Genomic DNA, 14,224 nt, shown 5'->3' with positions numbered 1-14,224 from the left:
TCCCAGGACCTCTGCCTCCCACTGGCTGCTCCAGAGTCTCCTCGGATGAGCCCACCCTGGGCCCCTGGGAGGGGCCTGGAGTTGGGCCCCCCGTCCCCCACCGAGCAGGGCAGGTCCGAGGTGCTCCCCTCGTCCCGCAGGCCTCTCCCTGGAACGCCTCCCCAACTCCATCGCTTCCCGCCACCGCCTGACCGAGAGGGAGGAGGAAGTGATCACCTGTTTCGAGAGGGCCTCCTGGATCGCTCAGGTGTTCCTGCAGGAATTGGAGAAGGTGAGCTGGAAATAATAGCCCCATTGGTCATCACTGCCCTCTATTGAGCACCTGTATCTATCCAACCCCCCACCCCACTAAAACTGTAGGTCCTGCTTGTACAAATTAGAAAAGAGGACCCTCCACCTGCCCTGAAGATGCTCTGCTTTATCCATTGGAAAACTCATTGTAGTATCCTGATTCTGTAAGCATGAGACTCTCTACTGCCAGAAAAGAGTTTTAATAAACAGAAGAGTCCACGCCCCCTGCGAGCGGCTGGCAACCTCCTTGGTGAGCTCAACTTGTACGACCAAAAATGTGACAGCCCTGTTGTGTTCGTTTACTTGTTTACCCCTCACAGCAGCTCTCTGAAGTAGGTGTTACATTCATCCCTGTTTAATACATGAGGTTTAGAGAGATTAAGCCATTTGCCCGCTACCCTTCCCTTGGAAGGGTACAGTCAGGTCCATGTAGGCACTCTTCCCAGCTCTCAGGTGCTCTGGAAGCTCGCTACTGGACCCTTTAGCGGGGAGGAGGACCATTCTTAAAGCCTTGCAGAGGCTGGCAGAGCTGGCCACAGGGGTCTGGAAATTCTCAGGCCTACTTATCTCCCTGCTTGTGCTTCGGGGGGCCTGAACGAACTCTCAACAGGACAGCAGTTCCAGGTGTTAGCAGCATACTGTGATGTTACCCCAGTTCTTCCCTTCTGGGGACTCCTGGTTAAATGGGGGGGGTACAGGCAGCCATATTCAACAAAGATACTTACAGTGACTGCGTCCCTGTTTTCATGTCAGGCACTACTTTGAGTACTTTACTCGAAGTTGTTCTCTAATTTAACCTTCAAATAGTAACCAACTGCAACAGGTTACGATTGTTATTCCCATCGTGTAGGTGGGGAAACTCAGGTGTGGAGAGTTAAATAGCTTCCCGGAGCTCAGACAGTTCATAAGTGGCGTCGGCAGGGCTTGGACCCTGTATGACTTGTGACTTTGGGGTGGTGCTTAAGCCTTCTGTTTAGTAGATGTTTAGTAGATACTAGATGGCAGGCTTGTCAGAGGAGATTCAGGATTGGCATCCAGACAGAGGAGGTGGGCACGATCTGAGAGACTCAGCACTCAGGAGATATTTGAACCTCACCTACTTTGGCAAATGCCAAAATGTCAACCCAGCCCCTGTTTGTGACGGACCTTTTTGGAGGCGTCCTCCTCATGCCAGGTCAGTTCCCGTGGAGCAGGACTCTCAGCCTCAGGACTTCTGACGTTTGGGGCCAGATGATTCTGCTGCCCTGTGTAGAATGTCCAGCAGCACTCCCAGCCTCTACCTGTGGGCTGCCAGCAGCCAACCCCCCTCCAACTGTGACAACCAAAAGTGTCTCCAGATAATGCCAAATGTCTCAGGGGCGAAATTGCCCCCCTGTTGAGAGTCGCCGTCCTAGAGGCCCTCTGCTTGGCTGGACTTCAGTGGGAAGGAGGTGATTGGCGGCTCAGCAGAAACAGGACTCGAGTGTACTCCCTGGCAGAGGTCCACGTGGAGACTTGAGTTGACCTCTGCCAAGGTCACATGCAATGTTTCAGGAGCTCTTCGTGTTTGAATTACATATAGTTTGGGGGAAGCTTTCATGAAACATTGAAAGTCACCCATTCAGTCAGAAGCCTGGGTTTTGGACTCTTAAAAGGGGATTCAGGTGATGAGCTGGAATGGTGTCCAGGGCTGGAATCAGCGCCTCAGGGGCACTCTGTGGACAAATGGGCCCCGATAGCTGGTTATCTCAGGTCAAGGGAGGGCAGGCCATAGAACCCTGTGCACCCTGTGCACTGCAAAGCTGATGTCCCTCCTAAGACCCAGCACCAACCTCGGAGGAACTAAGAATCTCTCTAAAACCTATTTCAGTTTCTGAAAGAGGTGGATGGCTCGTTGATTTTTTTTTTCCCCCTCATATCAGAGAGGGAGGTGGCATAGTGAAGGCAGGCCCATCTCGGTGGGGCTGGGTGACCCTCTCAGAGCTGTGGCTTAAGCGACAGCTCAGTTAATAACAATTGTTCCTCAGCTTTCCCACGAACCAGGGGTCAGCTGTTGGGCTGTTCTGAGGTCATGGTTATGTGACAGGGACAGTGCAATGTCTGGCGTCCGGTAGGCGCTCGAGTATTGGAAGAATGCGCCAGGAAGTAGTAGAAAGAGCCTGGAATGTGTAGCTGGCCAGACTAGTGTTTGAGGTCCAGGCCCAGGCCAGCTTTGTCTCCTCGGGCACTCTCTGAGCCTCAATTTCCTCATCTATAAGGTGCCGAGAAAACCAGCCTTGTAGGGCTGTTATGGGCATGCAGCATTTGCACAGGGAGAGTGCTTTAGACCTATTTTGAATTAAAGCAAGTTAGGTTGAGTTTGGTCTGAGTATTGCCCTACGTGCCCCTAAGGTGGCTGGGGGCTTGGGTGGCGATGGGGCCGTCACCTCTGCCTGGGCTGACCCTGGCCCTGGCCTCTCGGCCTCGGAACTTAGAGACAGCGGCTCTCTCTGTGTTCCCCTTCCCAGATCACAAGTAACACCACATCCCGGCACCTGAAAGGATCTCACCCGGTCGACTACGAACTCACCTACTTCCTGGAAGCTGCGCTCCAGAGCGCTTACGTGACAAACCTGAAGAAGGGGTAGGTCGCTGGCCGCTGAGCAGGACCCGGACGTTTCTTTCAGGACTGGGAGCTGCTGACACTGGTCAGGCCTCCCTCTTCTCTGGGCTGTGTGCGTGCGGGCCCCCTGGAGAGACGATGGGGGCTGGCTTGTTCCCGACTTGTCAGGCTGAGCTTGCCCAGGCCCTGGTGGGGAGGGCCGAGCTTCAGGAAGCTGCTGAAGCAATAAAGCCTGCACATGTTGGGGGTGGTCATCTTTAGAAGGGGGAGCTCTGGGAGCCCGATGGTGGTGTGGGAAGAGTGAAGGACAGGGAGCTGGGCGGTCTGGAGGTGGTCACTGTCGCCTGAAGTGTCAGCTAAAGTCATTTTGCTTCTCTGAGCCTCATTCTCCCCAAAATTTAATGGAAAAGGTGATTCCTGATAATTCCAACTTTCAAGGGGCTGTGAGATCCGAGGAGAAGTGTGGTGAAAGTAAAGGCCTGGCATCATTTTGGGGGTGCGACTGCCCTGCTGGTGAGGTGGCAGGAAGCTCGTTTTCCTGTGCGTTGACTGGAGGGTCCTGGGACCCAAGAACATGGTGCCCAGAACCCCTTTCTTAGTCTTTTGCTCCTTGGGGTTAAGCAAGGCACCCTCCCTCTGTGAAGAGTCTGGTGGATGCTTCCATCTGGGTGGGAGGGGCTGGTGGTGTTTCGTGGGTGTGTTGTGTGGTGGTGGAGATGGAGGGAGAAGCAGCAGGGCCAGGAGGGCGTGTTGCTGGCCACCGCGGCTCTCTGGCGGTTCTGCAGGGCTGAATGCCTCAACCAGGCTGGAGACTAGTAGGTGGGGGCCTGGGTTTCCTGTGCCTCATCAGCTCCCTCCTCAGCATCATTACTACCCTCTGCAGACACCGTGGGCTGGGGCCTTGAGGACATCCGGGCAAGCGGAGGGACTCACGTGTGCCGAGTGCAGCCACTCACCGTGGAGGCTGGGCACACGTCTCGCCCCTCTCGAGCCTCCCAGGTGGAGGTGGGCCAGCCACACAGCTGTTCCCTCCTCCCCACAGGTGACGAAACGGAGGGTCAGGATCCCAGAGCTTTCTTTGCTTTGGCTAGAGTCCTTTGAAGCCCCTATTTTGTTTTTGGTATGATTTATTTTGTTAAATTTCACTTTATTCATCCTTTTCATTTAACAGTTTTTGGAATAGATGATTCTTGCACAGGATACCAAATTAAAAATGTACAGAAGACTAGACAATAAAACGTTTCCCTTCCATCTCCATCCCCTGCCTCCTGGCTCCTCTGTAGGCAGTGTTCCTAGGCTCCTGTGTCATTCCATGATAGCAGCATACACAAGCGATTATACGCACATATTATTTTCTTCCTTTTTTAAATGCATATTCTCCCCTTTGCCTTTTTTCATTCAAAATATATCTCTTGGAGGTGGTTCCACATCGGAGCTGCCTTTTCTTTGCACTGCTGCATAGTGTTTATAGTATCATACAGTACAGATCTCCTACAATTTGTTTACTCAGTTCCCAACCGAGGAACAGATAGGTCACTTCCAGACTTGGGCTCTTTTCAGCGTATGCTAGAGTCCAGAACAGAACCGTACCTATGCATTGTTTCAGTGGGGATCTGTCTGTAGGGTGGATTCCGAGACAGGAAAGTTCTGGGTCAAAAGGTAGAACACTGGTCATTTGGGTAGAGGTTGCCAACTTGGACCTCATAGAGGTTGTTTCAGTTTCTGTGCCGCCAAGATGTGGGAGAGAGGCTGCTTCGTAAGCCCTCACAACATAGTGCGAGCTTTTTTTCTCTTTTAAGTTTTTATTGAAATATAGCTGATCTACAGTGTTGTGTTAGTTTCAGGTATACAGCAAAGATTCAGTCATGCATGTATGTGTGTGTGTGTGTGTATATATATATATGTCCTTTTTTAGATTCTTTTCCATTATAGGTTATTATGAGATATTGAGTGTAGTTCCCTGTGTTATACAGTAGGTCCTTGTTGTTTAGCTATTTTATATATAGTAGCGTGTACCTGCTAATTCCAAACTCCTGGTTTATCCCTGCCCCACCTTCCCCCTTTGGGAACCATAAGTTTGTTTTCTATGTCTGTGAGTCTATTTCTGTTTTATAAATAATTCCTTTGTATCATTTTTTTAGATTCCACATATAAATGATATCATATGATATTTGTCTTTGACTTACTTCACTTAATATGATAATCTCTAGGTCCATCCATGTTGCTGCAAATGGCATTATTTCACTCTTTCTTATGGCTGAATAGTATTCCATTGTGTATATATGCCACATCTTCTTTATCCCTTCATCTGTCGTTGGACATTTAGGTTGTTTCCACATCTTGGCTATTGTAAATAGCGCTGCAATGATATTGGGGTGCATGTATCTGTCTGAATTATAGTTTTCTCTAGACACATGCCCAGGAGTGGAATCACTGGATCATATGGTAACTCTATTTTCAGTTTTTTAAAGAACTTTCATACTGTTCTCCATAGTGGCTGTACCAGTTTACATTCCTTCCAGCAGTGTAGGAGGACTAGTGCAAGCTTTTTGATGCTTTTTTGACGTTATTAGGCGTGATTGGTGAAGTATGCTATCTCAGCATCATTATTGTTGGCGAGGGAGATGATATTTATCTGTTCACTTTTCCATTGTTGGTACTTGGAAGGTAATTACTTCTTTTGTTTTTTAAAATAATTTCTGTTGAAGCATATTTGATTTATAATGTTGGCAGTTTCAGGTGTACAGGAAAGTGATGCAGTTATATATATATATATATGTACATATATATATACGTATATATGTATATGTACATACATATATATATATATCCTTTTTCAGATTCTTTTCCGTTATAGGTTATTACAAGTGATTGGGTATGTAGGTCCCTGTGCTATACAGTAGGTCCTTATTGGTTCAGCTTTTTTTTTTTAATTTGCACTTTTCTTAGGAGTGAGGTTCATTAAATTTTTATGTTTTAATTGTTTGCACCTTTAAAAATGCATAATTTATTTTTAAAAATCTTAATTGAAGTATAGTTGATTTACAATGTTTTAGTTTCAGGTGTACAGCAAAGTGATTCAGATATATATATATATATGTATATTCTTTTTCAGATTCTTTTCCCCTTATAGGTTAATACAAAATATTGAGTATAGTTCCCCTTATAGGTTAATACAAAATATTGAGTATAGTTCCCTGTGCTATACAGTAGGTCCTTGTTGGTTATCTATTTTATATATAGTAGTGTGTATATTTTAGTCCCAAACTCCTAATTTATCCCTCCCTCCCCAAAATGCATAATTCATTGATCCCTCCCTCCCTCCTAGTGTAAGTAATATAATTATAATGTTTATGGTGGAAAACTTGGAAAATACATAAAAATATAAAACGGGCAAATTTAAAAATCACATATTCAATCTTTAGATCAGGGACTGGCAGGTTATGACCTTCTGGCCAGTCACCTGCTTTGGTGAAGTTTTTTGGAACACAGCTTGCCTGTTGGTTTAGGTATCTTCTATATCTATGGCTGCTTTAGAGCAACAACTGCAGAGTTATATGACTCCAAGCCTAAAATGTTTACTGTCTGGCTCTTTACAGAAAAAAATTTGCTGGCCCCGTATTCTAGGTAATCACTGTTAACATTTTTTAAAATAAATTTATTTATTTATTTTTTATTTTTGGCTGCATTGGGTCTTTGTTGCTGCACGCAGGCTTTCTCTAGTTGCGCTGAGCAGGGGCTGCTCTTCGTTGTGGTGCACAGGCTTCTGATAGCAGTGGCTACTCTTGTTGCTGAGCACGGACTCTAGGCACGCGGGCTCCGTATTTGTGGCTCGCGGGCTCTAGAGCGCAGGCTCAGTAGTTGTGGTGCACGGGCTTAGTTGCTCCGTGGCATGTGGGATCCTCCCAGACCAGGGCTCGAACCCGTGTCTCCTGCGTTGGCAGGCGGATTCTTAACCACTGCGCCACCAGGGAAGCCCCCCACTATTAACATTTTGATGTATGTCTTTTCACATTTTTTAAAGATTTTATTTATTTATTTTTGGCTGTGTTGGGTTTTCATTGCTGTGCATGGGCTTTCTCTAGTTACGGTGAGCGGGGGCTACTCTTCGTTGCAGTGCGCGGGCTTCTCATTAACGTGGCTTCTCTTGTTGTGGAGCACGGGCTCTAGCACACAGGCTTCAGTAGTTGTGGCACATGGGCTCAGTAGTTGTGGTTCGCGGGCTCTAGAGTGCAGGCTCAGTAGTTGTGGCGCACGGGCTTAATTGCTCCGCAGCATGTGGGATCTTCCCGGCCAGGGCTCTAACCCGTGTCCCCGGCATTGGCAGGCGGATTCTTAACCACTGTGCCACCAGGGAAGCCCTCACATCTTTCTATGTACAGATATGCAGGTATATTTTTTTCTTTTCTTTTTTAAACAACAACAAAATAGTATCTTACAGCACTGCTGCTTTGTAGCCTGCTTTTTCCACTCAGGGCTTGGTTGGGAGCCTCTTTTGTGTGCCTGCTAATCTCTCTTCTGCATGAAGTTGCTCCCTGTGGCATCAGGGGAAGGTGCCAAGCCCACGCCTGCAGCTGGGCTTAGGGCTTGGTGGGCTGTGTGGCTGGGACAGTCATCCTTGAGCTGGGCCCCGAGGGAGGGGAGATTCCCAGAGACAGGAGGAGTCTGGGTGGGGCAGAAGAGGTAGGATGAGGCTGAGGAGGATGGGGAACTTGTGAGGGTCCAAGGCCAAATACACTTGGGAAACAGTGGGTTAAAGACTTCTCAGACCCTTTAGAATAGGAATTCCAAGGAGCATGGTTGCAGATAGTAAACTTTCAGGAGGAAGCAAAGACATGTAAAGTTTTCAGTTTCGTTTGACACCGAGCCCTTGTTTGGTGTGGGTCTCTGGGGACCACTCTTTAGGAACCAGCGCTCTGGGACTCCAAGGGGAACAGCTGGACTGAAACGCAGTTTCTGGCCCAGGCAGCTTTTCCATCCAGCAGGCATCCCTGTCCCATCAGAGCTACATCCCATTCGGGGTGTTGGAAGCCCCCCGAGCTTCAGCCCTCAATGCCTGGAAGAGAAGGAAGTGGAGTCCTTGCCCAGAATGCAGAGCAGGCCATGGTGAGGCCACTCCCAGGAAGCAGCGGTGGCTGAGATGGCTGGGGTGTGGGCGTGGGCCTGGGGGGAGGCAGTCCTGCCCCAGCTGGACCCCGGCCTGGAGGAGGCCTGTGTGCCCCTTCTCTCTCACCACCCTGCCCTCGTGTTAGAGAAGGCGGGGTGCCGCACGAATCCTGTCCTCCAGATGGTAAGAGCAGGGAGAACGTCCCGGCCGGGAAACAGGCTCTCTCCCTGCTCTCTTCTCGTACATGAACACCCACCAGAGCACCTGATTCGTCACAGCTGCTTAGAAAATCTAAGGCAGTATTATCATTTGTTTGTATTAGTATTTTTTTGAGGCAGTCCACAGCTGGATGGGCTGCTGCCTCAAGCTTCAAGTTTACACTTTAAAAAAAAAAATTTCTCAAGTGCTAGGCCGGGGAGGCAGTGGTGTCCCGTTTGGGACATGAGGATCGGGAGGCCCAGAGAGCCAAGGTGGTTTACCTCCCAAGGGTGGGACTGGCCTGGGAGCCCTGGGTGCCTCCGACCAACCACCCTGTGGCCAGGGAGGTGGAGCTGGGGGGGAGTCACCGGGACGCATGCTGCCTCTGCTCTAGCTCCACCATGGCTTGTTTGTTCCTATTCAGTTACTGCATTTCAGTTTCAGTGAAACGGTGGCCTAGCAGGCTGGTTCCTGTTTTTACTTCCCAGGCAGCTGCCACCCAGCTGCTTCTCTTTAGCTGGAGACTGTTGTCACCCTGTTTTTGCAAATAAAGTTTTATTGGCACATAGCCACACCCATTCATTTATATACTGTCTCACCCTCAGAGCTGAGAAGTTGGGATTGAGATCAGATGGCTAATCCTGAAATATTTACTCCCTGATCCTTTAAAGAAAAGAGTTTGCTGATGCCTGCTCTCTGTTTAAGAAGTTCTCCCTCCCAAGGCCTCTTGCAGAAGAGGTGCTCTTCTTCCATATGGCAGTCCCATGGAGTAGATTTTGTGGGAAGGGGACAGTTCTAATTTTAGTGTTCTGTGTCCTTCATTCATCCATTTAACAAATAGTTGTTATACTAATACGTGCCACCTATTAAGAGCTGAATTTGTGCCAGGCACTTAAGTGCTTTGCTGGCATGTGTCTTTAGTCTTTCCAGGAGCCCTCTGAGGTAGGTGCTGTTGTTAGCACCCCCATCTTACAGATGGGAAAACTGAGGCACAGAGAACATAAGTGACTTGTCCTGGACAGAGCCAGGGTTGTGTGTGCTGGTACTGTCTGACACCATTAACCACCAGTCTACACTGCCCACGGCAGAAACCCAGCAATTAAGGCCCTGCTGCCGCCCCCGAGGCGCTCACAGCCTAGCGTTTGTTCCCCCGAGTCTGCCTCTACTTGGTATGTGTGGTCCCAGCTTCTGGTTTGAAGAGTTGGTGGGCGTCAGGGCAGGGCCGGGGAGTGGAGGCCACTCAGTGATCCTGAGCGAGTTCCTCCTCTACTCCCCACCCCCACCTCTAATGGGGGGGTGTCTGTTTGTCCTGTATCCCAGGGTGTGAGGGCCCAAGAGGAGGGAGGGAACGAAAAGACACTGGAGTACGGAATTCAGAGCCCTATTAACTCCCTCTCCGCTGAGGTCCCCCCACCTCCACCCCTCAGGGCTGCCTGCTCCCTTCCCCACACCAGCTTCTCTGCAGATATGATGAGGTCAAGGTGAGCGTCCAGGGCAGTCAGGAGGGAAAGAGGGAGAGAGCCAGCAGTTATCAAGCACATGCTGTGTGCTAGGCTGGACCACACGCTCTGTGTACAACACTCTGTGAAGGAGGTCGTGTGACCCCAGCCCACTAGTGAGGGACTGGGGCTCAGAGAAGGTTGAGTCACTTGCCCGACCTCACCCACTGGGATTCCAGCTTTGGATCTGAGTGGCCTGGAAACCCATGCCGTTTCCAGTTTTGGGGGTGTCAAAGGGCAGCCTGGGCACCTGTGGGGTGTGTGGAAGGACGGGGCCCCGGTGATGGGGCTGATCCTTGATGTGCTGACTTACGGCTCTCCTTCCTTCTCCGGGACCCTGAGTCACATTCTCAGAGGGTGGGCCTGCTTCCTGCCCTGTCTTTGTTCTGCGCACTCAGGGCATGCGTGTGTGTGCGTGTGCGTGTGTGTGCGTGTGCGTGTGTCAATTGTGGGCAGAGGCATTAACCAACCGTCACCCCTCCAGGAAAGCCCAAGTAATTTTAGTTAGTTTTCTGTTGCTCTCACTTTGTTCCCCTGTCTTTGTCCTCTTCTTCCTGAAGCACAAATTTCAGTCCTTAAAGCTGATGCTGACTCCCTCCCCACCCCCGCCCTTTATTCCCAAATAAAGAGGAATGGAAACTGAATCATCATTTCTTTCCAAGCAAACAGCCCAAATATTTGAAGCCTGAATGTGAGGAGCAGTTCCCAGGACACGTGGGAACAACTCAGCCCCTCTCTCAGTTTCCTGTGAACACATCCAGCCCCGTGGTGGCCCTGGAATGTGACATACATAAAGTAGCCCTGGGTGCCTGGGTGGGCTTTGAATAATTTCTTTACACCTTTCCTCTTGATAGTAGCTAATATTGTTGAATACTTACTGCATGTCAGGCAGAATGTTAATGCCTTTACGTGTAATCCTGGGAAGTTGGAACTAGTAATATCCCCATTTTCCTGAAGGAGAGGTTAAGTAACTTGCCCAAGGTCACAAGGCTAACAGGTGGTATTGCCAGCGAGCCTGGTGCCGAACTGCGTCTGCCCAACCCCACAGCCTGAGGCCGTGCTCATTACATAGTCCCGGGCCCAGGATACCACCCGCCCACAGTAGGTCTGCATCAGTGAGCTCCTGTAATTATGTATCATGGTCTTCAGGTCAAAGTTACATCTTCCTGGGTGAATCACCGGTTCCAGTGTTTTTCTTATACATTTGTCATTATTAGGAAGTTAAAAAAAAAAGTCAGCTTAGCCCAGGGTTTTCAGCCTCAGCACTGTTGATGTTTTGAGCCAGATCTCCTTCGTTGTGGGAGCCTGCCCTGTACACGGTAGCTTTTAGCAGCATCCCTGGCCTCCACCCAACAGACGCCAGTAGAACACCCCACCCCGCGAGTGTGACAACCAGAAATGTCTCCAGACACTGAAAAGTGGCCTGGGCTGGGGGTAGGGGGCAAAACTGCCCCCACTTGAGAACCACTGTCTTAGCCCAAGGTGTGAGAGGCAGGAGGTCAGGGGGAGATGGGGACGCAGACGCCCGATATTGGGTCACCTTCTCCAGGGCCGCTCTGGAGAGTCTTTTAAAGGGCTCCAGAGCCATTTCCTGCAGGTTAAACTCACCCGCACTTGCCTGGGCTCTTGCGGTGTTTGGGAAGGGCTGGGGAGAAACCCTTCCCTGTGTTCAGAGAGGTCACAGCCCAGTAGGGGGGGATGGCGCTAAGGTGGAAAAGCCCAGCAGCTCATTTCCCAGCTGGCCTCCGCGAGCCCACGGAGTGTCAGGCCCCCTGCCCAGGGCAGGATGAGGACCCACTTCACGGAGCTCACGTCCCAGTGGGGAAATGACAGTGTGGGATCCAGATGTTGACGATGGACAGTGCTCTGTACTAGAGGAAAAGAAGGCAGAGAAGTGCGAGTGCTGTCTGGGACAGGGGGGACTCTAAAGAGACATTTCATCCTCAGGGGCCAGGTGGAATGGAGCCCCCGGGGCTCAGGCGCTGCTGGGTGTTAGAAGAGGTTCCTTAGGGCCTGAAGAACAGGAAGAGGTGGTGGGATCTGCTTCACAGATTCTGGGCTATAACCTGAGAGCCTGAGCTCATTCCCATGTGGGCATGGGGTGGACCCAGGTTCCAGAGGGCCCAGAGGAGCCCTTGCTGAGAATGGGGTGCTCAGCCCCAGGGGCCAGATGGCCACAAGCAGTGCTCTTCCCAGGGTCCAACTTGTCCCTCCAGTTGAGGATTTGACATAGTTTAAAGGGTGTGGTGTTCTCCACTGTGTAATGTGGGTGATGTTTTCTTGGCCTCCAGACAGTGCTTCTCCTTTAATTCTGAGCTTCGGTGAGGCCTGGACCTCCCTTATGCTGCCCACTTACTCATTCAGTGTCTGAGGGACATTCATTTTTCCCAAGGGCCTTGCCCTATTGATCCAGCAGTTAATTCCCCCAGCTGACTCCTGCCCCTTGCTCTTCCTAATTGACCTGGGATTGAAAGTGCTAGCCTGAAAGTCAGGAGCTGGGAGGCCCCTACCTGGGGTCCACTTCCCCTCACTGCCACCAGAGGGCAGCCGTGGACTCTGGTTGGAGCCTCGCCCCGGGCAGTTCTGCGGATGCTTCTGCCAGGAGGCAGCTTTCTGTTGGGCTGGGGGGTTGATGGCTACGGGGCCCGGGGGGTTGATGGCTACGGGGCCCAGGGTCTTGGCCGTGGGGGAGGCTTGGTTCTCCTTTGCACGAAGCAGCCCAGGGGTGAGGCAGCAGGGGACACCTGGGGGTGGTGCAATGCCAGGGAATCTGTTGATGACCCTGACCTCACTAGGACCGGGTCTCTTGAGTATCTCCCAAGAAAAGAATGTGAGCCGGGGCTTCCCTGGTAGCGCAGTGGTTAAGAATCCGCCTGCCAATGCAGGGGATACGGGTTCGAGCCCTGGTCCAGGAAGATCCCACATGCCGTGGAGCAACTAAGCCCGTGGGCCACGACTACTGAGCCTGCGCTCTAGAGCCTGCGAGCCATAACTACTGAGCCCATGTGCTGCAACTACTGAAGCCCACATGCCTAGAGCCCGTGCTCTGCAGCAAGAGAAGCCGCCGCAATGAGAAGCCCGCGTGCCACAACTAGAGAAATCCCGCGCACAGCAACGAAGACCCAACGCAGCCAAAAATAAATAAATAAGAAAAAGAACGTGAGCCAACTTGGCTCCTTCCCCCACAGCAGGCAAGAGGCCGTTTCTCTTTGGGGTGGTCTCTTTCTCTTCTCCCTCGACCTACAGAGCCAATTCTCGGCTCAGGGCTGAGAGTGAGCTTGGGCCATGTGTGTTGAACCAGGTGGGCTGCATGTTTTGTGCGTGCTCTTAAAAAAAATTTTTTTAATCACTAAAGCAATATATGCTCATTGTACCAAAACCAAACAATAGAGAAGAGAGTGTTTTCTGAGGGAGTTGCCCAGGACTTGGCAGGTTGTGCGGCCTTATGAAGACACTCTCCCTTTCTGCTGTGTGTGTGTGTGTGTGTGTAGGCACCTTAGAAAACCTGCTGTTGGGTATGACCCCGTAAGGGGTGTGTTCAGTCAGTAGTAATTTTGTATTCTTAGCAACCACCCAGTATCTGCAGTGCTGGGGGAGGGCACGAGACAGAAGGCTCTCAGGGGCATTCAGGGGCCAGAATCACCCAACAGTGAAGCCCAGGAGAGCCTCCTGGTGGTCACAGAAGAGACCTCTTTGGGCACAGGGAGACCTCTGAGGCCCATCGGAGAGAGCACATCCTTCCAGCATCTCTTAATGCACAGCCTTTGTTTATTGTCAGCACCCACCGCCCCTACCCCACCTCACTAGAAAGCTCCCCTTGCCTGGATGTCTTCAGTGTCCTGCAAAGGAATTGTCACAGCCTTTTTCTGGGGCTGGGAGTGAAGAGGGAGCTCTCAGTTTCACATTTGAAACTGATAATGTGAGTCTGTGGCAAGAAGGAATAGCTTCATAACCATTTGAACTTCACCTGACCTTGTCTCCTGATTCAACCCTCTAGCTGTTGGGATCTGCCAACTGGCTGAGCATTTCTGGGTCTTTGACCGGAAACCTCTCATACACGATTAGCAATGCCAGCCCTGAAACGGGGACTTCTGGCCAGTGTCGTACGTACCAGAGCCTGTTTAGGTTCCATTCAGTGAAAAATTCCATACATTTTCTCATTCTCTGTTTCAAATCCAACAAAATCCCCACCCCCCACCCCAAATTTGTTGAGCACCTACTGTATGCAAAATATTTTGCTAAGCTCTTGAATAAACCATGAGCATGTCTAATTTTACAGACTGTGAGCTCGTTATGTGCAGGGCTGTGAATAAGCTATTCGTTCACTCATTCGGTCTCTTAATTCTTTCTCTCTGCATTAGTTGGATGCCTGTTGAGAACAGGACACTTGGTGTACAGTATCCAGGCACTTGGTATACAGTAGGTACTTCGTAGAGACTTAGTTGAGGGAGTCCTGGAGTTCAAATAGGCAGGAAAGGAAAGGGTAACTGTGCCATTCATTGTCTTTCTCAAGGGTCTTGTTTAAAAGGGAGTGAAATCTGAACCCTT

The 14,224-nt window shown here is 50.4% G+C and overlaps 1 protein-coding gene across 6 annotated transcripts in view; it reads left to right on the top strand.

Moving 5' to 3' along the window:
* The window catches only part of TTC7A (tetratricopeptide repeat domain 7A), a 121,654-nt gene that overhangs the window by 33,564 nt on the left and 73,866 nt on the right, over nucleotides 1–14,224 (top strand). For 4 of the 6 annotated variants that reach the window (XM_030857743.3, XM_060309132.2, XM_030857745.3 and 1 more), the window contains 2 exons: nucleotides 141–271; nucleotides 2,778–2,893. The exons of the other annotated variants lie outside the window; for them this stretch is intronic. In XM_030857743.3, the coding sequence (XP_030713603.1) occupies nucleotides 141–271; nucleotides 2,778–2,893 (247 nt within the window). The remainder of the gene's footprint in view (nucleotides 1–140; nucleotides 272–2,777; nucleotides 2,894–14,224) is intronic. 6 annotated transcript variants of the gene reach the window in all.

This window comes from Globicephala melas, chromosome 12 (assembly GCF_963455315.2).
Source record: "Globicephala melas chromosome 12, mGloMel1.2, whole genome shotgun sequence".
NCBI classification, from domain to species: Eukaryota; Metazoa; Chordata; class Mammalia; order Artiodactyla; family Delphinidae; genus Globicephala; species Globicephala melas.
The sequence above is the reverse complement of the archived record's forward strand: the minus strand, read 5'-3'. Positions and strand labels throughout refer to the sequence as shown.